Genomic DNA, 25761 nt, shown 5'->3' with positions numbered 1-25761 from the left:
TCTCCGGTCCTCCTTGATGCTGAACGCAACTGTACTATTTGTGGCCAGTCTGGGTGGAAGAACACAGGGAGGTGCCGCGCCCCTCCTCTCTCGCCAGCCCCTCCAAAGCGGATCCAGGGTGGCGCAGGGATCTCGCGGCGTGCCTGTGTGCTGAGGCTGGGGCTGTCACTCATTCTCCGGGCAGCTCCTGAGCGCAGCTAGCGAAGCAGCTGGCCGAGAAATAAAATCAAATCCAGCCACCCTCGGGGGGGATCGCGTTCCCGGCCCCCCTGCCCTCTCGCCGCCGAAGTCCGCCTCGCCTCCAGCCCGGGGTCCTGCCGAAGGGGGGAAAGCTATTTCGCCAGGGGAACTTCCTCGCCCGCCAGCAGCTTGCAATGCTCCAAAGCAAGGATCTCGTCTGGACTTTGCTTCTCCTCGGGACTGCAGGTACGCCTTCGCCTCATCCTTTGGAAAACCGGCTCCGTTGCTAACGCGTCGGCTTCCAGCTCGGTGCGATGCGGTTCTCCGGCTGGCAGGCTCGGCTCGCAGCATGCAAATAGGCTGGGGGATAAATGCCGGCGGAGGGGGGGGGGGTGTCCTTTCCCGAGCCTTTTGCACCCGGACGGGGGATTTGCGCGCGTGCTGCGCCGGGCGTTCGCGGCCCCTTGCCTGCTCCTCCGCCCGGGGTGCGGGCGGGCGTCTCCCGTGGAGCGGTTGGCCGAGGCTGGCCAGCCTTGGGCGGCTTGGCTTGGCTGGCCAGCTGGCGGGGACGGCAGATGCCACAAGAGTGGACCCTCCCGCGCACGATTGCTGGGCTCCGGCCAAGCGAGCGCCTTCAGCCCGAACAATGGGGGCACGGCTGGGTGCTTTAATTGCAAAGGCCCCCCCCGCGCACTAGGACTTTACAAGCAAAGGAAGCCGCCTTGATTCGGCGCCTGGCACTGGAGTTGCGCCCTGGTGCAAATTCGGCTTGGGGGGCATCCTTTTTTTCAGGCATGGGATGCGCGCAGAGTCGGAGCGGGGAATCTGGTCCAGACGGCGCAGTTTGACAGGAGAAAGTGGCAAGGGAGGGAGGGGGTGGCTGGGCGGAGGAGGGCGTGCACCAAGGGCATGCATGGGGCTGGGGGGACTCGGACACCTTGGGTGGCATAGCGCTGTATGGGGGTAGGGGCAGGTGGGGAGGGCGGATGAGCCCCCAGCCTTCCTCCCCGCCCGGCATGCGTGCGATGCCGCGGGTTGTGTCTGTTGCCAATTGCAGACAATGGAGAGGGGGGGGGGGAGGGAGGGATGAGGATGCTGTGCGCGATGTGTTCGTGGTGCCACCGTACGATGCGAGCACCAGAAGTGTGTGTGTGTGGGGGGGGGGCTTTCCCCCTTCTTCTGTAGCCCTTTGGGGTTATTTTTCTGGTCAATAACAACCTGCCGCCTTTGAACACGGACTGCTTTGCAAACGCTGCAGTCGGGCGGGTAGAGAGAGTGAGTGGCGGCGAGGCGGGGAGAGGAGGAGGGGTCTGTATAGAGGGAGAGGATGCATTTTTGCCCGGGGCAAAGAGACTCTCGCCCGCGGGGTGTAAAAATAAATAATTAAACGGGGAGCATTGTGCGGTTTCCTTTTCTAATTTTGGAAATTAAAATATATATATATATCTACCTATAAGGGGATCAAGTGAGAAAAAAAATGGAGAAAGCGGAGGAAGGGGCAGCAAAAAAAATCTCAAAGGCCAAACCGGTTGCCCCCCCCCCCCCGCGCGTTTTTCCCGTGTGTGTCTGTGCGCGATGCGTGCATTGCAATAGACGGGGCGCGCCTGCGCTGCTGAGCGCTGGAGCGGCGGACCGGCGCGAGCCGCTGTGCGGGGAGGGCGGGGTGTGTGGGCGGAGGCCTCGGCCAATCAGAGCGCGGCAGTGCGCGAGCGGGAAACGCCGTTGGGGTCTTTCTCGCTCTCAACGTTCGCAGAGGCCCCGCCCCGCTTCTCTCCCCTCACGGCTGTTTCGGGCTGCGCCCCTCCTTGTCTCCGGGTGCCGGGCGAGCCAAGCCCTCAGTCACTGTACACGACACAGCCAGGTGGCCCTCCACGCAGGGTGTGTGTGTGTGTGTGGGGGGGGGGGCAATATAATACCCTCCTCCCACCTCGTGAACCTTCAGGGCCGTTAGAAGCCGTGCAGTGAATCCCAGTCAGAGTTGCCCATTGATTCCAATGGGCTTAGGCTGGTGTGACTACTTAGGATTGCACCGGTGGCGTTTCTTCTCCGCAGCCCCCTCGCTGGTTTCAACCACAGACTCGCAGAACCTTCCCCCCTTCCCTCCCTGCCTCTACAGCCAGTGCTATCCTTGCTGAGGCGTGTCATTACCTCAGGAAAGGAGGCAGGACTCCTGGTTGAGGGAGAAGAGAGCATAAGGGCAGCCATGTTGGATACAGCTGGGCCACCATCTTGTTTACTACAGCGGCCAAGTGGATGACACCAGAAGGCCCCAAAGCAGGGCACGGAGGCCAAGGCTTGCCTCTCTGTTTGCCTCTTCCCCACTCATAGGCATTCAGAGTTATTGTTCCGGGACATGGAGGTTCTTTTTAGCATGACTGACAGCCACGGATGGACCTCTTGTCCATGAATTTGATGATTTCTGTTTGAAAGCCAGTTAAACTAGTGGGCCTTCTTGCATCCTAAGTTAGGGATACCATGGAAGGGATGCCCCAACCACTGCAACCATTGGGGAACATGCTGGCAATGTGTTGACACCCGTGAGAACCTGCCACAAGACAGGGAATTACAAGAATTCTCTGTTGCACAATGGATAGGGGCTCACTTTCTTGTCATAGCCCCTCCTAGAGCCATTAGAGTGTCTCACAAATGACACTGGCACCTCTGCTCCTGATTGGGCTGTTGTAAGTTGTTACAGTGTGCATAAGGCAGACCCCTCATGGGTAAGTTGCATGTTCTTTGTTCTTCCATTGATAAGACTGTAGACTTGTTATTCCATGCACGTGCATTCTCTGTGGTGGCCCCTGCCCTATGGAACAGCCTGTCTGAGGAAGTCAGGAGAGCCCTCACTCTCCTGGCTTTCTGCAAATGATGCAAAAATGACTTATTCATAATGGCTTTATACATAGATAATACAGATGCCTGTATTGTAGGGAGATTATCTCAAAGAGATGCTTCAGTAACGTGTTAGGGACCACAGACTTCACCACTATGTTGCCTTACGTCCTACCTGTTACTTTAAGTATGTGCTCCTATGTGCTACTTGTGCTTTAAGTATGACCCTGTTGGGCAGTTCTATGTTGTCTAATGTCAGTCCTAGAATTGCTTATGCTCTGTTTCAGCATTTCTTCAATTTTGCATTGGATTTTTGCTAATGTTATGTCTTTGTAAACTTGCATTTATTTGTATTATGGCATTGTTTATTGACATGACCTTGATATTGACTGTACTAATCTCACATTATGTAATCCTCCTTGAGTCTCGGTGAGAAAGGCAGACTATAAAGGGCATAAATAAATAAAATGGGTAATATCATGGAAGAGTCTTGTAGCACCTTAAAACGAACAGGTTCTTTGTGGAAGAAACATTTGTAAGCCAGATTTCACTGTGCAAGATGGACAACAATCCTGTGAGATAGACTTGAACATGAGAACCAGTGTGGTGTAGTGGTTACAATGTTGGACCAGGATCTGGGAGACCCAGATTCAAAGACCGTCAGGGCATGGAAGCTCACTGGGTGACCTTTGTCCAGTCACGTTCTCTCAGCCTAACGCACCTCACAGAGTGGTTGTGAGGATAAAATAAAGGAGTGGAGAACAATGTTAGCCATTTTGGGTCCCCAAGGGGTCCCCACTGTAAACCTGCTGAACATAATGACCGCTGAACACCATTGTCTTGGTGACTCCACACATCCACATGCCAAGCCCTGAGGCATCTCCTTTCAGTCAACTACTATTAGGGTTGCCAGGTCCCTATACCCTCCTGGCAGAAGGGGAGGGACCTGGCATTTACCTTGTGCCTTGTGGATTCTTTTTTGCACGTGCATTCCTGGTGCTTGCGCAGTTATGTTACTTCCAGGAAGTGACATCATCACACTGACTGTGGGTGTGCTGTGCTTTGCGCAAGGAAAATTCAAGCAGGTTGGGGCTAAAATTGGCCCCAGTGAAGCATGGGAGCATGCCTGCAGCGGGCACAACAACATCACTTCAGGAAGTGATGTTGCTCCCCACTGGGAGTGCGCTTAGTGCGTGCTTTCCCAGGTTGTCTGCTGGTGGTGGGTGATCTCCAAGGGGCTTGTCACTGAACAGAGCAAATCCCTGGGAGATTGCCCACCATTGGCGGGCAACTGGGATGCCTAACTACTACCTGTTGTATTAGACATCATACACAAATTCATTTGGGCTTTCTTAGCAGTACTGGAGCTCTGTTGCAACTGCTGTGAGTGAGGGACAATGCCAATATCTATTGTTTTCTCACATTTCTATCTTCCCGAGAGGAACTTCAAAAGGCTTACAGATATGGCTTGATCTCATTTTTTCTCACGACAGTCCTTTAAGGTATGCATAAACACCTAATGCTGCTTTGTACTGAATCAGACCATTGGTCTGTCAAGTTCAATGTTGTCTATTCAGACTGGCAGGGACCCTCCAGAGTGTTTTTCACATCACCTGCTACCTAATTCTTTTAACTGAAGATGCTGGGGATTAAACCTGGAACAGGTAGTTTAGCCAGAGAGAATGACTGGCATATGGTTACCTAATGAGCATCACGACCTGAGCAGGGATTTGAACTTGGATCTCCCCCATCCAATTCCAACATGCTAATCCTGCAACTCACACAGGGATAGGATTATATACCACATATATTCTTTTATTGTAGCATAAGCTTTCGAGAATCACAGTTCTCTTCGTCAGATGCATGGAGTCTCGCTTCTATGGACAACTTACAGTTGCTGTAAGTTGAACCTATTGGCTCTTTTTCTGCTCCTCTCAGCTGTTCTTTGATGAGGTAGCCCAACTACCATATGGTATAACTGGATAACATAGCCCATTAATGCAGCAAACTTGCCACGTACCCAGCAGTCAATCATTACAGAGATCTCATGCAGTTTTCAAACCACCTCCTAAACCTGTGAGATCCTACGTGGCCAACGTTATACCTGTCCTATAACCAAAGTCATAAATAAAACGAACTAAAACTACTTCCACTCTAAATCCTGTTAAAACTCACCTGATCTTTGCTATACCACAGCCCAGCTCATCCAAGTGCACCCTGTTTCTAAAACATGTCTATACCCAGCCAGTACTAGGTACCAGGTTGCTGCCATGTTGTAATACTGTAGTACACTCAACACAGTTTAACCCAGAAAACATACTCATTGGAATACTTCCATACAAGCATTCTACACCGCAGCAGAGTGATGATTTTCTCATCATATATTTGTGTAAAATTTGTATTATGTTCTTCAATTTGTAGTCTGAATACAGAAATTCCAGAATAGTAGGTTTAGTGGTTTTAGGAGATTATGTAGCTATGATTATGTATACATGCTCTTATTTATGTTTTACTTTATTTATGCCTCTTCTTTTCCCCCACTGGGGACCCAAAATACCTTACAGTGTTCTCTTTTCCTGCTTTTTCTCCTCACAATAATCATGTGACCTAGGTTAGGCGGAGAGCGCAAGTGACACAAGGTCACTCAGTGAGCCTACATGGCATAGCAGGGATTGGAACCTGGGTTTTCCAGATCCTAGATTGACACACTAACTGCTACAACACTTTGGCTGTCACTTCCCTCCCTCCATCTTTTTCTCCTACAAAATTATCCCATAAATAACAACTTCCTCTCCTGCTTCTCATCTTCCTTTCCTTCTGTGCTTGTTGCAGCTGACAATGACATTTAGTCACTGTCAGAATAGCATTAGCAAGGCCACTGCTGGATCCCCATTCAGTCTGGAAAAATAGGTTTAAAATTCTTAGGTGCCAACACAGCCTAGGATGTTGACCTGGATGACCCAGGCTAGCCCACTCTTGGCAGATCTCAGAAGCTAAGCAGGGTCAACCCTAGTTAATACTTGGATGGGAGACCACAAAGAAGTCCAAGGTTGCTATGCAGAGGTAGACAATGGCAAACCGCCTCTGTTTGTCTCTTACCTTGAAAATGCTATGATGTCGCCATAAATTGGCTGCAGCTTGATGGCACTGTACACATCCACAACGCAGCCTGGGATTTTTCCAGTCCTAGTCTCTAGGCATCTGATCTTTCAAGCAAAAAATCACCTTACCACCATTGTCCCATTAATGCCAAGCCTTTTTTTTACTAAAGTCCAATCTGACCTATTACTATGCTGTGCTATAGCCACCTTCAGCTATGTCATCTGGCACTTCTTTGCAGGATGTGTCATATCCTAGTACCTAAACCCCCAACCTATGTATGATGTGGCTTCCTGTAAAATGCTGCTCACTTTTGAGGTAACTCCTTCAACAAACCCCATTGCTTGTTGCCTCCTGTTTGCTGTCTCTGTCTGCTTTATGAACCCTGGTAAACCAGCCCTCCATTTCAGATATAAGCCTTTTAATACACTTACTTATTTTAAAAAATATATATTCCATGCCATAGTAGGTGATGACTGTCCAGGCGACTTTGAGGGTATGCAACATTTACTTTAAGGAAGTCACTTGTTACAGTCAGCATGACATGGAGAATCTAATTATACAAATATTAAAAAGTTAAAACCAAATAATGCCAATGAAAATAATACTTGGAGCACAGTGGACTAGTTTGAATTTGCTGAACCTTAACACCCTTGGGGGAAAAAACCTCTTAAGAAAAGAAAGACAAAATGCTGAAAGGGAGAGACCATCAACCATATTATGCCAATAACGATAATAAAAAAGACCTATCGGCTGTTTACTGTAGCTGAAATGAATGGCGGGAGAAACAGGAGTTAGATGGGGGTTTGTGAAGAAGTCTTCAATAGAATTACGCCTCAGCTGTGATCACCCGGTGGGATGAGAACAAAAGCTTCCCTTGCACCCTCAACACATCTTTCCAAATAGTCTGTCCTTTTGTTTACATTTTCTGTGTCCAGTGATAGTGACACCCTAATTTACTTTTCAAATTAAAACTGCATTTCTTTTATAAGTCAGACCTTGATTTATAGATACAACAGATGGCTCCTCTTCATGTGTGCCCATGCTGAGAATGAGGCATTTACAAAAAAAAAATTAGAAAGCTTTTTATATATAATCCTTGCACATATTGACATATGGACTTGAGTATCTCGGTCTTGACCAGTTGATTTTTTTTAAAGGGGGCACTTAATCTAATGTTACTTTAATGAATTTCAGAGTTTAAAAGACTGTGGCTGCTCTCCAGATTGAAAAGTGCCTTCATATTTTACTGGCTGACTTCCAGATATATTTTACAGATATAATTTCTTTTGCCTTTGGGAGAAAATAAAGATTGTCTTCTTAACTGTTGAAAGAAGGGATGAGCTAATATATATATTTCATGTCATGAATTTGCATTGGCTGGATGGTAGGAGAACAGAAACAATTGATGTGGGAAGAGGGAGGAGGAGTAACAGCACCTGCTACCATCAGTCTAAAGGGAACAACAAACAGCAGTCAAATAAGAAAAAAAGTACATTTTATTTTCTTGATTTAAAGAGAATGCCGTCCCTCATTTTATTGATCACTGAAGATATTTGAAATATATGCAGTCAACCCCCCTTCCCATTTTATTGATATCTCTGTAAGTTTCGAAGTATTATTTTGTGCCAGAAAAAGCACTTTTTAAATGGAATCCAAATATGGATAGCATAATTCTGGTCTGACTTGCTTAATGTTGACACTACTGTTGTCTGTGTGTCCATTCAGAGCTGGAGAACTCCCAGGCATCTAATCATCAGAGTCTTCAAATGTTCTGGATTTTGAAAGGTTTTGTTGCACAGGACTGATACTTGAATGTTGATTATGGCTCCTAAGCATTCAAAATATTTCCCAAACTTGTACATACAAAGCAGCACAAGTAGGCATCTAATGTAGATATTATTTATCTGAAAAGCTTGTATTGGGGAGGGGGTTGACAATACTTGGTGAGAAGCACTGGCTTCCATCTAGAGTTCTTTGCATTCATTGGCAGTGGTTAGTAAATTTTGTTGCCATGAGTCTCCCTCTAAGTGCAGCCAAGGAGATGGCTGGGACATATTTTCAAGATAACACTCATCATCCTTTGAGATCATCTGGAATACCCATGTGATCACTGCTGGCAAACAGCCCGGGCCCCACCTTTGGGTTCTCTTTTCCTTCCTCTTAACCATGTCCTCCAGCGGGGCAGCCTTTTACACATGTAGTTGGACCTAATTCAGAAGGAAGACCTATGGACAATGATGCAAGCCACTTGGGGAGAAAGATGGGGTAGAAATGAAGTAAATAAATTAATAAATAAAAATGTAGCATGATGTGTAAAACAAGTCTGGGAGCATCCTTGGTATGGCTGAGAAAGCAATTGCATCTCCTAGGCATCTTTCACTCTTTTGGAGTTTTTTTGCCCATGTCAGCAAAGGATTTCTGTCTGAGGAAAAGCACCAACCCACTCATTGCACTGAGCTCTGTGCAGAAGTTCCTGCATCTCAGGGAAGGGGGAGGGAATCCTCGCCAGACATGCACACCCTTTGTTAGGTATTAAAATAATAGCAAATTCTGAAGGTCATATGTGCACTGGTACTGGCCCCCTTTGTTTGGGAAAGCAGAGTGCCAAACTTTAAAGCCACTGCTGATGCAAAGTGATGCAAATTAGCTGGGGTTGGCGATAGTGCTATTATGTCCTTTCCTGTGTGTAATGTTGAAATGCTGCTTCTCTCTTGCAGCTGCTCATTAGTAGCTCTGCCTTTTGATGTTGCCCTGAGAGCCAAATGGCAGGTTTTCACTTACTTTTAATGCATTACATTTATAACTGTCTCACAAAGGCACCTCAGAGTGCTGGAATGAAACCTAAAAAAAGAAAAAGAAATATGTATGTGTTTGACGCAGGTTAGAATGTGCATCCAAAGAGATATGAAATCAAGGGAAAACATTCAAAGGATTAAAGAATATTTTGCTTTATGTTCCAGGTTATGTTCATAAGCCCTAGGATTAAAAGTATGATTCTGGCAGAGTTCAAATTTTGATTCCTGTGTGGTGTTATACAGGCAAAGGTGAAATATTTTGCCCTTAATTTGCTTATGGTGAAATAGTATAAACCACTAGAGAAGTGCAAATGTGGTAAGAGCCAAAGGAGGAGGATGCAAGATTGCGCTTACAGCTGTGGTTTTCTCCACATGGTAATGTGATGCAGTCATAGTCCTTCTTGGAATGAACAGCATATCCCTCCTCAGCAACAGTGGTGGTGAGGTTTTAGCCCCAAACCTTACCTTTTCTCTCCCACTTTTGGCAGAGTGCTACTTCTACACTGCCTATTGTGACAATGTTGGAGACAAAAACACTAGGTGTTCCCCCTACCTTCCATGCTCTCTCTCATGCACTTAAGCTTCAGTTCCTATTTGCAGAGGGCTAAACATTTCCTAACTACTCACATCAAGAAGAATTTAGTTCAACATTTACATTTTAAAATATATATATTAGGGATGTAAATTTCATTTTATAAGGAAGCCATTCAGATTTTTAACAATTTAATGATTTAAATATTAATTGGAAACAGTCTCAGATAAGGAGAGGAGGGCAGGGGATTGATTCCGCAGATCCTCAAGTTTCTTTCTGGGTTTCCAATAACAGACTTGAAATATATAAACAGTAAACAAATCCTTACCATTTCAAATTTAAAGAAGAAAATGTGGACTCGGGGTGGTGCAGCGGTGAAGAAGGCAAGCTCCATGCTGGGGATTATTAGGAAAGGGGCTGAGATTAAAAAGGCCAGAGATAGCCTTGTATAGTGGTGACGCCACATATGGAATCATGTGTGCAGCCTGGTCACTATATCACAAAAAGGATACCACAGAGTTGAAAAAGTACTGAAGGGAGCAACCAAGATGATTAGGGGGGTCGAGAACCTTTCCTATGAGGAAAGGCTGAAGAGTCTGGAACTTTTTTGCCTAGAAGACGGCTGCGGGGGTGGGGCATGATAGAAGTTTATAAAATTATGCATGGGACAGAGAAAGTAGATAGAGAAATATTTTTCTCTGTCTCCCATAATACTAGAACTTGGTGGTACCCAGTGAAATTGAGGGGCAGTTGGTTCAGGACAGACAAAAGGAAATATTTCTTTACTCAACAAGTGATTAAACAGTGCAATCCTAAGAAGAGTTACTCCAGTCTAAGCCTGTTGATTTTAGTGGGCTTAGACTGGAGTAACTATTCTTAGGATTGTATAGTAAATTGTGGAATTCAGTGCTAGAATATGTAGTGATGGCCAAGAGCATAGATAGCTTTCATAGGGGGAGAGGGTTAGACAGATTCATTGAGGATAGATCCATCAGCAGCTGCTAGCCATGGTAACTTCATATACTGAGGCAGCAAATCTCTGGCCAGTGCTGGGAGACTCTATGCACTGTTAGTTGGCCCTCCAAGGGAGCTGATTGGCCACTGTGTGAAACAGTATGCTGGACTATCAGTCTAGGTAGACCACCTGTCTAATTTAGCAGGGCTTGTATGTTCTTATGTTTTTAATAATTTATATCTCTATTTCAAATGTCACATGCTATATTTCTGGGCTAGAGCAAGATAAAAATTGCCATAAATAATACTTGTGACTTTGTTTTCTTGCAAGATGGCAAACTGCTATCCTGGTACACTGATCTTCTATTTATTATGATAATCTACCAGAAGAGCAGACTGTTCAGAGATGATAAGCCAGTTACATGTTTACTGTCATAAATACATGTAAATTTACTCCCTTTTGGTTTAGTTACACAAGAACTGCCATTGCAGACTTTTAAGAACTGGGATTCCGATAAGGAGCTCAGAAGATCTGAATTTCATGTCGCTTGCTGATATTTTTTAAACCTTTCAAGCTATGAAGTAGGGGGCAACTTCAATTTTGTGGACATTTCTCAGGAAAATTTATTGTTTTTTGCCTTTGAGGTTTTTAAGCAGCCCACCATGCTATGATTGTGCAAAAAGTACTCCATAAAATGGCCTAGCTTTATCTTGGTGGCATTTTCTGACATTATTTTCCACCCAGTGTCACATCCAACTATGAAAAATTCCTTTTTGAGTAGCAAGTTGATTGTTGTGCTTTAGGTCTGCGAGCAGAGACAGCAGCGCAGGGATATTTTAAGCACAACTATAGTCCTACCTATATTGTCGTATGACACAGTGTGGCTTGGTTCGGCAGTAAAAGGGGGAAGGACAACTCAAACACGGCCTTCCCATTCCCTGGTAAGCCCTGTCCATGTATTGACAAGACAGAATAGCAAAACTGGTGGAATTATACCCATATCTTGGCTGAAATCTCCAACTTTGTTCTGTTCTTAATAGAGTAACATCTTATCTGTGTTAAGGTTGTGGAAACAGTCTCAGGCATAGGCAGTTTTTGTTTTAAGTCTGTAATTTTTTTCAAGGTTGCTATATATCCCCCACCCCCAGAGTGATTATTATGTTTTAGTATTCTCTTTGCCAATGCTCCCCAAAAGGTTGCTCATGGCATTATGTCTGTTACATTTCAAGCAGATGGAATGTTGTACTTTAGCCTCAGCTGACTTGTCGTCTGTTTGGGACAGGTTCATTCTGATTATGGCAAATACATGATGAAGTCATTGCTCTTTGAAATGAGACTGTATGTTCCATACTTCTTGCACCAAACCAGGGTAGACTAGTTCAAATCAAGATGATTTAAACCATTGATCTTAAAGGAAAAATGATTTAATTAAACATTTATTTCTATCCCACTTTATCTCCTTGGGTTTTTTCTTTTTTTAAAATTAATTTTTTAGAATATGTGTAACAGGTACGAGGCCAACATGTCTACCCAAACCATAAAAGTCATGCAAAATGAAGAACTCTGTTTCTCACGCTTTGCTGCAAGATGCGTTCTTTGCACAACCTGTGACCCTAGAGAGTCTAATCTGGAGGTATCTCTGTTTTGCTGGTAGACTGTTAGTTTTACCAGTGTGTAGGTCTCTTTTACTTTCATCAGCCAATCGTGAATTTGGGGCCCAGTTTTTTTGCTTCCAGTTCATAGCAAAGACCAATCTGACTGTGGTAATCATATGTAAAACTATACTTGAATATTTTTAGGCATACCAACTGCACAATTTGACAATAAGATCTCCAGTTTATAGGGGAATCTGTCTCTCCACTCTGATACAATTTCCACTACTTGTTTCTAATAATCTGTTGCTGGTTTACCTTATCCACCACATATGGAATTATCTCTTTGGATTTTTTATTTTGATAAGCATATGTTTCCTGAACAGAAATGCACACCAGTTGATTGATAAGACAAAATAGAATGATTGGGAAGTAAATGGAGCCATTATATAACACAGAAGCATAATCCAAAACCAGTAGCCTTAAAACTCACACGCCTTTTACATGGCAGAATTGCATCTGTTTGGAGACTTCTGTATGACTTTCTTTGTTCACATGCAAGGATACTAAGCATGATAACTTGAAGACTAAGGCCATACACATATACATATTTATTCAAAAACAAGAGTCACTTTACACGTTACACTGTGATTATTGTATCAGTTCTCTATGAATCTTGCTGACATTGTTTGTTTTATACATTTTTTGCTTCTTTCCTTAGTGCAACCATTACATTCTTCTTCTCCTGTCAGTCAAGGTCTGCTCCAACTTCCTCAGCCTTAGAGGCTTTGCTTCTACAAGTTCTTATACATTTAGCAGACCAGTGGCTGTTGAATCCAAAGCTCATTTTCTGCAGGTTGCTTCCTCAAGTGGAAGGAAGGGGTATTGCCCACTGTCCTTTCCTTCTCCAGTCCACTAAAGTTTCCAAAATGTTATTCCAGGGGAATCTTAGGAACAATATGGGGGCAGTGTTATGTATGAAGAAGAAAGGGGGAATGGACAAAAGCAACATTTGGATCCAACTGTCTTTAGAATTTTTTTGCTCAGAAGATCAAAAATCCCATGCTCCGACAAACTTTAGCAAATAATATTGTAACAGATAATGAGAATAAAATATAAATTAAGCATGTGGTGGGAAAAGTTAATAGAGAGAACTTTTTCTCCCTTGCCCATAATACCAGAACTTGGGGGCATCCAATGAGGTAGATGGGCATAGGTTCAGGACAGACAAAAGGAAATAATTTTTTCAGTCAAGAAGTGATTAAATTTGCCAGTATATGTAATGATGGCTGCAGGCAGAGATAGCTTTAAGAGGGAAATAGACATAGCTATGATAACTAAAGGGAGCTTCCATTCAGAGGAAGCAAACCTCTGAATACCAGTCCTGGGACTTCATGTTCTGGTCAGCTGCTCTCCAGAGTAAACTGATTGGCCACAATTTGAATCCAGATGTTAGATACAATGGTCTGATCCCACAGGGCTCTTTTTATTCTCTAATCTGGCTGGAATTGGAGGGTCCTCCCCCATACCGCAGGCTGGAAAGAGGGGAGATTATTGCACTGCTAGTCCAGTGGTGTTTCTCTGCCCCAGTGCTGGCTTCACATCCAAGATGGTTCTGGAGGGGGTTGGACTTCGTGCTGGTGACAGGGCCACTGATGACAGTGGCAATGTGGTGCGACTCCTTTAATGAGCTACAGTGCAGTCTTATGCACAGTTACTTCAGTCTAAGCTCACTATAATCAATGGGTTTCGCATGGAGTAATTCTGCATAGGATTGCACTGTTACTGTGTCATGGGCAATACTTACCTTTATGTCAGAGGATTTTTCCAGCCTTGAACTATTTGATAGTCATCGTTCAATTTGAATGATTATATGTGTAGACTTAATGTGTACTACATTCATATTTCCTTTTAAATTGTTTATTTTAAAGAGACGTTTGCTATAATTTCTTTTAAAAAAGAAAATCCGATTTAAAGAAAATCTGGTTGTTACTTTTAAAAATCATCAATATTTATCCATCCTGATTAAAAGAGTGATTCTCAAAGTTTGGACTATGTATTTCTGGGAAGATACATCGTGTCACCAATGAAGGTACAAACTTCCTGTTACAGTTATTGCCTAAGAATCAGGACATCATCCTTGGTTCCAAATTTGTTTTTGCCATGTGCTCATGGGGGGCCTTAGGCAAGCAATTTAGGGATCATTTTACTAACTTATCTGATAGGCTTGTAGAAAGGATTACAACAAGATAACTCATGTAAAGCACTTTAAATACTTGAAAGCTGTGTAGTGTTAGTGCCTAAGTATTAGTTTTGTGGCTTGTATAACAGTCCATAACTGTCTATCAAATGCAATATAAGAGTGTTGCAAAGTAAGTGCAAACTAGTTGATCTTTTGTGTCCCTTATGGGGAGGCTTGATGAAATATTACCTTTATTTGGGGAGGTTAAATTGCAACAAAGTAAGATAGCCTAGGTGTATCTTGGAAGTGCAAGTATTCCAGCCAGTCTGTTTCAAACTGATCATCACTTAATTGACACCTGTAGTTTGTTCTTGTGAAGATCTGGAGGATGATATCTGAAAACCACGTGCAAAAATATTTGGGACAGATTGTAATGCAGCACCTGGCAGAGCTTAGATTTCCTGCTGGTTCTACCCTGGATCTCATGGAGAGATGAGGCAGCTGTAGCAATCTGTAAAATAGTAATGTGAGAAGAGGGGGTGATGTCCTGGCTTAGACACCAGCTTGATGAATGTGAGGAGCAATCCAAAAGAGAACCCCCTGGCCCCAAATTCTGCGTGCCGTTATTTCCTAGTTCATTGAAATGAACATTTGCAAGGCCAACAGCTCCTCTGCTACTCGTTCTGCAGAACTATTTGATTTTAAAGGCTTTTGGGATGTAAGCCAGCTTGCTGAGACATGAACCTCCAAAATACAATTGAAATAAAATCCTTCTGAGATGGAGCAATTGGCAAGCAGTGATTCTCTTACTAAGTAGTGGTTTGGAAATAGAGAGCGTCTATTGTATTGGTGTTCTATTGAAAAGAACAGGATAAGAATATTTTTACACTGCACTTATAGAAAGATAAAAGAATTACATCTGGCAGTTGTGGATTTCAATTCATAGTAAAAGAATGATCTAAGAATAGTCCCTGTTGGGATTGCACAACTATTAATCTGGGTGACAGTACCACGCTTTTGTTTTATAATTTTTTGCTCAAATGTACTGATGGTAAAAGCTTGCATGTGTGTTTTATATTTTTATATGCCAGCATAAAAAAAAGAAAGTTGACAATGCAACGAGCTGTTTACATCCACTGGGATAAAATGTATAGAAGAGAACCAGAAAATTCTAGAGAGCAGGTTCCCCCACAGTGAAGAAGGGCTCTTGAGCTAGTTTTTTTGCCCTACATCCAGAATATGGCTTCATTGGGCCAGAAATAGAAATCCAAATCTTTTAATGTTGATTGCAGTGTGACAGGGGAGTCATAATTCCCCTTGCCTGCCACCATAAGAGCTTTAGCTTTGGTATCTGATCTGACAGTATGCTTTCTTTTGATCAGCTTGTCTGAAAAGTGAGATAGAATGTTGCAAGCTGATTCTCTTATGTTCTCTGTTTATGTCTTTAACTGAAGGTGTTTGACAATTATTTTCTTGACTTGGGAGGATCACTGTGAAAACTCTAGGGCTAGAAATGTGCAGTAGCTAGAGGAGGTGCAAACTTTTCTGTTGTCCCTTTGCCAATTTCCTGGCAATGGTTTTCTTGCCACCTTTGGTTAATAACCATGCGGAGGCCCATTTAAAGGGCTGAAAGTAGAGGTGACTGTATATAGATCTCCATCCAGTAATGATAACCAGAAATTCACCTCATGACAACAAAATGGTTAATGTGAATCAGTTTAGCACATGTGGCAGGACAAAGGAAAGAAGTATAGGTCCAACCTAATTGAAAGCATCCAAGCTGATCTTAAAATCTAAGCTGAAAGCCTGGACAAAACAAAACCAGTTGGTGCCTTCCTTCCCCAATTCTTTCAACTAGGAGGGGAAAAGAATAAAAGTGCTCCATCCCCACTTTCCAATTTTTTCTGGGTCTTTACATCTCTGCATTCCCTGTATAGGACTCATACATGGTCTCAGTTGATCAGTGAGCCACGTCTCTATCTTTGGAAGCCCTTTAGCATCTTGCGTAGCTTGCTAATGATCCACATAGCTGGTGTTGATATGGAATGAAATACTGGTTTACGTGGGCCTTTTAGCCTGATCCAGCTAATTTATATGTTCTTACTTTTGGTATGCAGTCAAAGTGGTGTTTGATTTTTGTAGAAAAGGGGGTTAATTTATGTTCAGCACAGTTTACTTTTCAAATGAAGACTGCATTCCTGATTAGCACATCGGTTTCTGGGGAATTTTCTTGGAGAACAGTTGTGGCTTGAAAATATAGAAGAAATTAGTTGCTGCTGAAAGTTTTGTGGCTGTTGAATGTTGCAGGATTTATCACTAATATGTCACTGAGAGTGTCAAGCGGATTCTTACTGTGTTAGAGTACTCTGTTTGACATGTAGAGTTACTTGGATCTCTAAGCTAGCAAATAACATGGTCAAGATACAGGATAGGGCTACTTTGGGCAAATTATGGTTTCTTGGAATTTGGTTTGAGACTTACTATATAGATAACTATATGCTCCAGAGAATCTCACTATCTGTCCTTGTGGTCACTTGCCAGATAGATGCCACTAACTGCACAGGTGCAGAAGCTGGCAATGACTTTGGTTTTGCAGCAAATCTCTGCTGATAGAAAGGATTTCGAACCTACCCGACCATTTTGATAATCTTCAGGGTGCCCCTGTCACCTGAGGCTAGATAGGTGGTAGAACTGTGCAGTTCCCTCCCTCTTATCTCAAAAAAGGTATTGCAGAGTTGGAAGAAGTAAAAAGGAGGACAACCAAGATGATTAGGGAGTTGGAGCATTTTTCCTGTGAGGAAAAGCTGAAAAGTCTGGGCCTTTATCGTCTAAAAAAGAGAAAGCCCTGACTGGATGGTCCAGGTAGTCTGATCTTGTCAGCTCTCAGAAGCTAAGCAGGGTGGTCTTGGTTAGTATTTGGATGGGAAACAGCCAAGGAAGTCTAGAGTTGCTACTCGGAGGCAGGCAAGTCTGTTAGGTGGGTAACTGTGTTGGTCTGTAGTAGAACAGCAGGATTTGAGTCCAGGGGCACCTTAAGAGACCAACAAGATTTTCAGAGTGTAAGCTTTTGAGGTACAGAGCTCCCTTCTTCAGACATCAAGGTGCCACTGGACTAAAATCCATCTCTGAAGCCTTGAAAACTCCTCAATAGGTCCATAAGTTGGCTGTGACGTGATGGTACCAAAAGGGGTGGGGAGCTGATAAGGGTTTATAAAATTATGAATGGTGTGGAGAAAGTGAATAGAGGAAGTTATTTCTCCTTCTCCCATAAAACTAGAACTTGGTGTTACTCAGTAAAGTTGATGGGCATTAGGTACAGAGCAGACAAAAGTAAACACTTCTTTACTCAACAAGTGATTAAACTGTGGAATTCAGTGCCAGTGGAGGTAATCATAGGCCGAATCCACACGTCTCAAGTTTTCCGCTTTTTTCCCGCCCATTATTCGCTTCTCAGAGGGCTGTTCACATACTCTTACCTCAATCCCGCCATTCTCTCGCGTCTTTTGCGTTGCGCCTCAGATGAATTTGTCATGTGTTCAAACGCTTCTCTTGCGCGGTTCTCACCGTGGATGTGGACAAATAGAAGCGTTTCACAAGGAGACCGCCCCCTTCAAACCACCCCTTTATAGTTGATTTTTAATGTCTTTTTAACTGCTGCTTTGGTGGCTCTAGTTGGGTGGAAAACAGGATAGAAATGTTTTAACTAAATAAATGTCTATCCAGAGAGCAGGATTTCCTTGCAGCCGTGGCTACTGCAGCCCAAAATGCCCTTAAAATCTGTTCTGGGGGGAACAGGTGATCCCCAAGAATGATATGGGTGGGGAGTCACATGTCTGCAACAGGAGGGGCAAATTAGTGAAAATTGCCCTCACTTCTTAGGATCCAATCTATTGTATTCTATCCAGTTTTGGTCATTTAAAGGATGCATCCAACTGTGCAGTCACAAAGACAGAGCTAACTGTGTCAATTTAACATTCTCAACAACCGTGACCCAAGGGGATACTGCCTCTTCTCTGGTAAATAAGCTGACTTAGTTCCTGGGCTGGGCAAAAGCAGTTGCACTCTGTAGTGACCAAACAGCTACTGTACAGGAACAAAGTGGTTTAACAAAGTGCTACACTTCTGATCCTCTTCTCCAGAAAACAGTGAGACTATCTGATCAAGGGCTTCCCTCACATAGAGGGAGTTCGCCTGATGGTTGTGCTCCTGATGAAGTTTGCAGCATGCCTACTGGCCAGCCTCTGTATGTCAGCTTTCTAAGATCACAAGGGAGAGAAGAAGGAGAGAGAGATAGAAATCTGTTCATGAAATTAATGAAAAGTCCCTCATTCGGAGTAGATTATTTTCATTTCTCACATCTGTTGTCAGAAATCCCTGCTATTTTTTAAAATAATCATTCTCTGAAATTCTACCCCTTGTGTGATGTGCTGTGTTAAAATTACTACTATTATCCTGCATTTGTACTGATGAACACTTGGAAGAAATCATCAGACTTTCATGAGCAATCTACATTAACATATTGATGTCTAAATGTGTTTTTCTTAGTTTTTAAACATTACGTTTTTGGGTGGATTAACGATGACAGGGTTTCCATTGTTGGGTGTAAAAAAGACTAAATTTAAACATAACAAGCTAATTTGGTTTTGTTTACAAAATATTGGCAAATTGGCCCAAATGTTTGGAGTTATTGAATGATCTTATGCTTGAAAAGAAAGGGTGGGAATAATTGAAGAAACCTTTTTTTTTTTTAAAGTAATGCTTGTTGGTGGTTCTTCACATGCTACTAAAAAGCAGTGTGCCTTTGCATATTAATCGCCACTTGAAAGGATGCTTGCATGCTCAGAGAAGTCCCATAGTGTGCCAGAGAAGGAAAAAAACTGAGGGGGGAGGGATTGTGATTGTTTTTCTGAAAAGGGTTTTTATTCCATTCAAGTGAAAACGCTGAAAGCGGGAGAAGTACTGCAGTGTTTTGTGCATGAAGGAACTCCAATTGGTCACTGTGATTCACGTGGAGCCTGAATGCTGAGGGTGTCGGGTTAAGAGGAGAGTGATATGGTGATATCATCTGGAGCAGTACAGATGTGCTGGCATGCTCGTGCGAATATTCATTAACATCTCCATTGCAGGAGAGGTAGAGCAGAGGTTTGCTACAACCTGTAAATAGAAAGACGTGGTAAAGTGTTGGGTGTAAATTGGAGAATCTGTTTACATTTACAAGTCATGAATATGCCAGCAGCTCCCAACTGCATCACTTTCTTTGTGTGATGAAATCAGGGCCTGTTAGCATCTGCTTCTTTTATACTTGGGCCAGAACCTAAAGAATTTCTTTTAGGTACACCCAAGGTTTTGGGCATGTCCAGCAGAATGTTTGACTTTTTTCTTTGAATGGCACCGTGCCACGCCATCTACTTTTGAAAATCAGTTCCTTTTCAAAAGTGATATTCTGTGGCCTCAATGATCAGTACACAATTTTAACATTGTCCTCAGGAGTAGAATCAATTGATTGATCTGATCATGTTCTAAGTTATTAAACAATTCTTGCTCATATGAATTTTGCTGGGTTGCAGTTGAAACAATATACTGCTGCAAGACTTTTAGAAAGTAATTACCTGTCTTTTCATAATTATAGACTGTAAAGGAAAACCAAGGGTTTTAATACACTGGTTTAAGTGAAGGTGCTTAAACTCTTGAAAATCTTTGCAGAAATTAGTCACAAGAATGGAATCTCTGATGCTTATGTTCCCTTTGAGTATGGGATAATACAATGGGTATGTTTTTCAGTTGAGCTGTCACAATAAATGGGTGCTGGAAATCTCACTTTAGTTGTTCTCTTAGGATGAGTGAATGGATCTCTGTTGGTTTTCTATTTGTGTTCTTGCAACTGTAATGGAAATCTGTGCTCATTGCTCCTTGAAGAAGCAATCCATACAAGTGGACTTGTTCTTGTTTTGGTGAGTTTATTTTAATGTATAATGTGTATCATGTTCTATAGAATGTATGTGATTCTGATAGTAAAATTTTTATACCCACTTTGAGAAGTACAGAGAGTGCCTCTATTATTTCTGATGACTAAGCAAGGGAAAAGTTCCCCCTGACAAGCTAGTTTTCTGTATGGAGGGAATTTGTTTGAGTTGAGGAGCATTTAGCCATGTGAACGTCCTGCTGCATATGGAAGCTGGCTACAGTCTCATCTACTGATTTTTGAGCCTTGTCTGCTCAGGAAATATGAACTGGGTTTTAAGTGCCAAGGTTTAACTCTGGAACTTGAACTTAGGCCTCAGATATTTCAGCCATTCTATGGGCCTCTTAATATTAATTCACTCCTGTCATGCTCTGGGGTGGTCAAAAGAGAGAACCTAGGAAGGGTTGTATGGAAATGAAGCATGCAAAAAATTACTCCCATCTTTCTCTGATCAGCCAGGTATAATGCTGTATCTTGCTGGTGCCCTCTTCAACTGAAGGGGTCAGTCCAGGTCTGGTTGAGAGATGGGTCCGGCCTCCATAACCATGTTCCCAAAGGGGCCTACAAGACCTTGGAACTAGGGGTTGCAACCCCATGGTCATTCTCCTTTATATGAGCTCTAATATGCAACCAGTGGAAGGGCTCACTCTGCTCCTCCTTGGCCTGTGTCTTGGTCTCATTGAAGGCTGAGTGATGAAACACCCCAGAAACAGCCAGACCACCAGTTAGAGGCCTTAAAGGAGTTTGGTTGTATCTGTGACTCCCAGTGGGGGAATGAAGTCTGCCCAGCCACTGTGAGTGGCGATTGGAGGGGTGGCCCCCTGGGTCTTGACAAGCCCGGCTGACCCAATGGGCACGATCCTGTCCTCGGGTGACAGTCCCACCTGAAGTTTTGACTGTGAGGAAAACAATGGCCCCAGTACTGCCTGGGTGATGGCATTGGGGAAGGTAGCAGTTGCAGGATCAGGGGGCTAGAGGAGTCTTGGACCCCGATGGGATACTAGTTTTTAAAAATTCAGTGGAAGCCCTTGATAAATCTACCAAGCCCTGTTGCAATGAGTTCAGACACTGGCATGGTCAAGTAAAAAGATCTGTGGTAGTATGGATGGAATGATCTATAGTTGAGACTGAAATCCATTGTCAGTCAGAGGTGACAACGCTAGATAGACCAATTGACTCAGTATGAGGCAGTTTCATGTGCTTAATGCTGCAATACTATGCACACTTGCCTGAAGAGTAAGCCTTGTTAAAGCCCTACTGAGTAAATATGCATATGATGGGACTGATCATAGTTGAGACGACCTGGCTGGGTTTGGAGAAAATTTTGTTTGCTACATCATCAGAAACAGGGACAGAATGGGGTTATTTTTATAGTGGTGCTGTTCTCTTGTTACGACCTTTCTTTCTGGCAGAGGAGATAGAAACAGGGAAAGGGAAGCAGAAATGGCAGACAACTACTGTTGAGATGCATAAAAGCCTTGACTGAAAATGAGCGTAAAAGCCAGCTGCAGGCCAATTGCTATGAAGCTGTTAAAGACGCAGTGCAGTAAATTCCTTTGCCTTAAAAGGCACTCTTCAGTATGAAAAATGCCTTCATATGCACTGGGTGTTTACTGGTTTGTTAATTTTAATGATTTTATATTTCTGTGATATTATCTTGTTTTATGTTGTGATCTGCCTTGAGCAGGTAGGTCTCTGAAGAAGTGGGATATACATTTTCTAAATATATAAATGTGTTCAGCTTGGAGCAGAGGGGGAAAGCGTGGCCTTGGAGCATCTTTGAAGCTTAGCATTGTATCAGTCAAGATCCTGTGCGGAAGCTTGAATAGTTCAAACACTGTACAGAATATGTCACCCATTGAGGCTACAATGATAGGAATGGCAGCTGTTCTCTTTTCCTTTGGAGGAAAAAGTAAATTGTTGCATTTTGGGACAATGTAGGAGTGGATAAACTTGACCAATTATCCATGAAGTGGCTAGGAAAAATTAGGAAAGAATTGTTTTCTGTAGCAAGCACATGACCAGTTGGCCTTGTGGATAATTCTATGTGTATGAGGAGGCATCTTTTTTTGTTTTGTTTTCATTTTCTCTCTAATGCTCTTAGTTGATTTATATGAGGTCACAGTTACAGATATGCTTGTAGTAATCATGTCATTCTATAGAATATAAATCTGTGATTTGAAACATGAAGTTACTGATAGATAAAAATTTCAAGGAATCTAGCAGCTCCACTTGATATTCACATGTTATTGGAAAAAATACCATCAGCTGCTTAATAGCAAAGTGGAGTGTTTAATAAAGTAGGAGCCACTAGATTTCCTTCTCTGATGTGTGCTGCACTCTTGTAAACCTTGGAAAATGGCAACAAATTGTTTAACCCATATTCCCTCCTTACTAATAGAGCACAATTCCTTAGAAGTATATGATTGTAGAGAATATGAAGTATCATATTGAAGGCTATGCAATAACTTATTATAGTTTAGATTTGTATCATTTTCTTAATGATACATTCTTTCTTGGCTATAGATTTTTAAAATTTGACATACTAATATTTTATTCCAGAGTTGGAAATCTTGCTAACCTCATAGATTACACAGTATGAATGTTGCTGCTTGTATAATCTTATGCTGGACCAGTGCCTGAAGATTTGATTTTGTCCTCTAAAATACTGACTCCAGTTCTTAAGAATGAAATATTTCCCCCCATCCTTGCATTCTTCATAATTAATCTTTTTGTGATACTTGAAAATGAGATGATGTTTCTAACAGTTTTTAGGGAGCAAGTTTCATCAACAATCAAACAAGGTGATTCTTTGTTGTGCTTGCCTGAATGCTGTCTTCATGAACAATTTACAAGCTAAAGATGGCCAGAAGTGAGTGTTAGAAGTCCCCTCAAGGCGTGGTGAGCTGTAGAAAAAGATGAGGCAATGCCAGTAGGGGAGATGAGGTTGAGGCTTGGAGGACCTGATGTGTCCTGTTGGCTACTTGTTAAGGAACAGGCCCTTAAAGGGATATCCTGTCACCAGCTTCCTTCTCACAATGTGTCTTTTGTGACAGCCAGTGTGGTGTGGTATTTAGAATGTGAGAGTAGGATCTAGGAGACCCATGTTTAGATCTGCTGATCGTCATGGAACTTGCTGGATGACCTAGGGCACTCTACCTAGCCCATCTCACAGATTGTTCTGAGGATAAAATGGGGAAAGGTCAAATATGAATGTGACTGTTGAGCTCCTTGGAGGACAGACAGGGTAACATGCTAGTTCACTGCCTTCTCCAAACGGAGATTCTGACCTTTCCTTGTTATTATTGTGGGGGGCTTCTCTGTTTCTCACACAGTGATGATTACACCCACCTGTTCCCCTTGTCAACTGTTTTACAATTCTATGGAAAGAATAATTGCATAGGAGAGCAAAGGGCCACATAAATCTGCAAATTGTTCACAGGCTCCATTGCTCATGCAGTAGAATGTGCCTGTGAATTATAATGAGATTGCCTGATTTCCCAAAGGCAGGTTGAAGGATATAAGGATATTGATAGGATGGCAAAAGAAAAACATGTGGTGGACAATCCCTTTTCACTTCACTATTAGTGTCAGTTCAAATTATAATCATGTTCAATGCTATTATCATTTGAAATGGATTTTTAATACATAAGATTTATCTTAGTGCTGGCTAGTTAGCAAAAGGATTAATTAACAAAAATAACATTTGGCGGTTGATTCTGGTGATATTTTGAGGATGTTTCCTGCAGATAATGGCTCTTACTCCTTTTTTGTGCAAGGTAATGTTTCATGCTGAAAAACAATGCTGGTATGACAAGCCTGTAACTGGAGAATCCGGCTCCATCTGAGAATTCTTGATACATGTGGATGCTTGAGCATGGATGGCTTCATTTCAGGAACCATAAACAAAATGGTACATGATGTTAACAAGAGGGGCAGAATTACTCTGAACAAAAATATTTAAGGGGTACAGTAGGGGAACACTCTTGATTGTTAGTTACATCATTGTGGAAGAGAGTTATGGTATACATTACATATTACCTTGGAGGAATTTTGGGGGGATAGTTGTGACAAAGTGGATTTCAGGATAGTGTACAGAAGACATACTTGGGTTGCTGTGGCCATCTATGCACAAGAATGCCATTATGCTGGCCAGGGGATTTGTCTTGGTTAGGTGGGTCCTTACAGACAGGCCCATGAATTTTGAAAAGCTAATTGAATGCATTGTGTGCCAATTCCTACATTTGTTTTAGCAATTAGGAGAGTTTGTGGATGAAAGGTGTAAGATGTCGCCTTGCGATCTGTGGCAAAGACTGCTAGTTCTTTATTGGTATGTATAAACAGCTGTCCATAATAGTAATGTATGCAAAGTACAGTTGGAGCCACCCTTGAAAACTTCTCTGTATTACCCCTTGTGAGGGGCTTAAGCCATCTGCTCCCATGTCTTGTTGTCAATAAATGGCATGACAACTGCCCATGATGTGCTGTGCTATCACACTGCCCAGTCTGGATGGGGCTTGCTGTTCAGTTGAGAATAAGCAGTGACAAAAGTTGGTTTTGATCTCTTTTTACTTCCAGTTGCAAATCTTGAGCTTATTGTGCATTGAGCGTGTACTGCATATTGCTGAAGATAAGCTATAATCAGGCTGCTGTGACCTCCAGAGAGAAGTATGGACATAAGTTAATACAAGAAACTGTTATACAAAACCAGACCTTTGGTCCTTCTAGTTCAGGATTGTCTACTCTGCTTGTGATAAGCTCTGTAGGGATTTGGGCAGAGAAGGGTCTTTCCCCAAGTATCTTCTGCCTGAGAGGTCTGGAAACCTGGGACCTTACATGTGCAAAGTAGGCAGTCTGCCACAACTCATCCTTGAATAGTAAAGTTCCTTGAGGGATTGGAGATAAAAGTACTGTGTCTCTTGCAGGTCAACATTAAAATAATAATATTGAAGTTCATTATTTGCCTGGAAAGTTACCAGTGGATGAGCTCTTTAGGTACGTTGTTTTTCCAGCTAGGTCAAGTGAACTTACCATGCATTTAAGGGGGGAGAGGGATAAGATATATTTTGGAAAAAAGAGAGAAAGCAGCGCATATAAATTTTAATATTAATTTGCATTTGAAGATAATTTTTATTAAACTTCCATTGATATGGAAAGCACCATCCACAGCATATTTTGTGGACAGATGATGGCTGCTACCAGGAGCCGGCAGGAAATCAGTAAATGGAATGGAGCCCAGGGATTAACATCATGTGTCCCATAGTGGGTGGTGGTGTCATGTGTTGGGCCTTACAGTGTTTGCTTATCTCAGATGCCCACACGCTTGGCAAATGCCACTGTGATTTATTGTGGCTCATAGAAACAGTAATGATTTTTCCCCTGGTGGGGGGAGTGGGAGAAAACAAACTAGAACAAGAATGCTTCCTTATCTGAAAAAATGGTTTTTATCTTATCCTCTGGCTCTTCAAGCCTGTGTTGAATACAGGAGCCATACCCATGCAGCTGCAGTGGTAAGTGAAGCATCATGGTTGATTCCCTGGGAATTTAGCACTTTAAATGGATTAGGACTAAAAATATCTCTTGCCTGGCAGTGCACTGGATCAGAAAACGTTTTGGAATTACTGGCTTC

General features: G+C 42.8%; 1 protein-coding gene across 10 annotated transcripts in view; it reads left to right on the top strand.

Annotated features, from left to right (window-relative positions):
- The first annotated feature begins 228 nt into the window (after nt 1–228).
- NCAM1 (neural cell adhesion molecule 1) overlaps nt 229–25761 on the top strand; it is a 261176-nt gene continuing 235643 nt past the window's right edge. For all 10 annotated transcript variants that reach the window (XM_054997438.1, XM_054997441.1, XM_054997435.1 and 7 more), the window contains exon 1: nt 229–426. In XM_054997438.1, the coding sequence (XP_054853413.1) occupies nt 375–426 (52 nt within the window). In that variant the 5' untranslated portion in view covers nt 229–374. The remainder of the gene's footprint in view (nt 427–25761) is intronic.

Source organism: Eublepharis macularius, chromosome 14 (assembly GCF_028583425.1).
Source record: "Eublepharis macularius isolate TG4126 chromosome 14, MPM_Emac_v1.0, whole genome shotgun sequence".
In the NCBI taxonomy this organism is placed as follows: Eukaryota; Metazoa; Chordata; class Lepidosauria; order Squamata; family Eublepharidae; genus Eublepharis; species Eublepharis macularius.
Note: the sequence above shows the minus strand (reverse complement) of the source record. Positions and strands in the feature narration are given on the sequence as shown.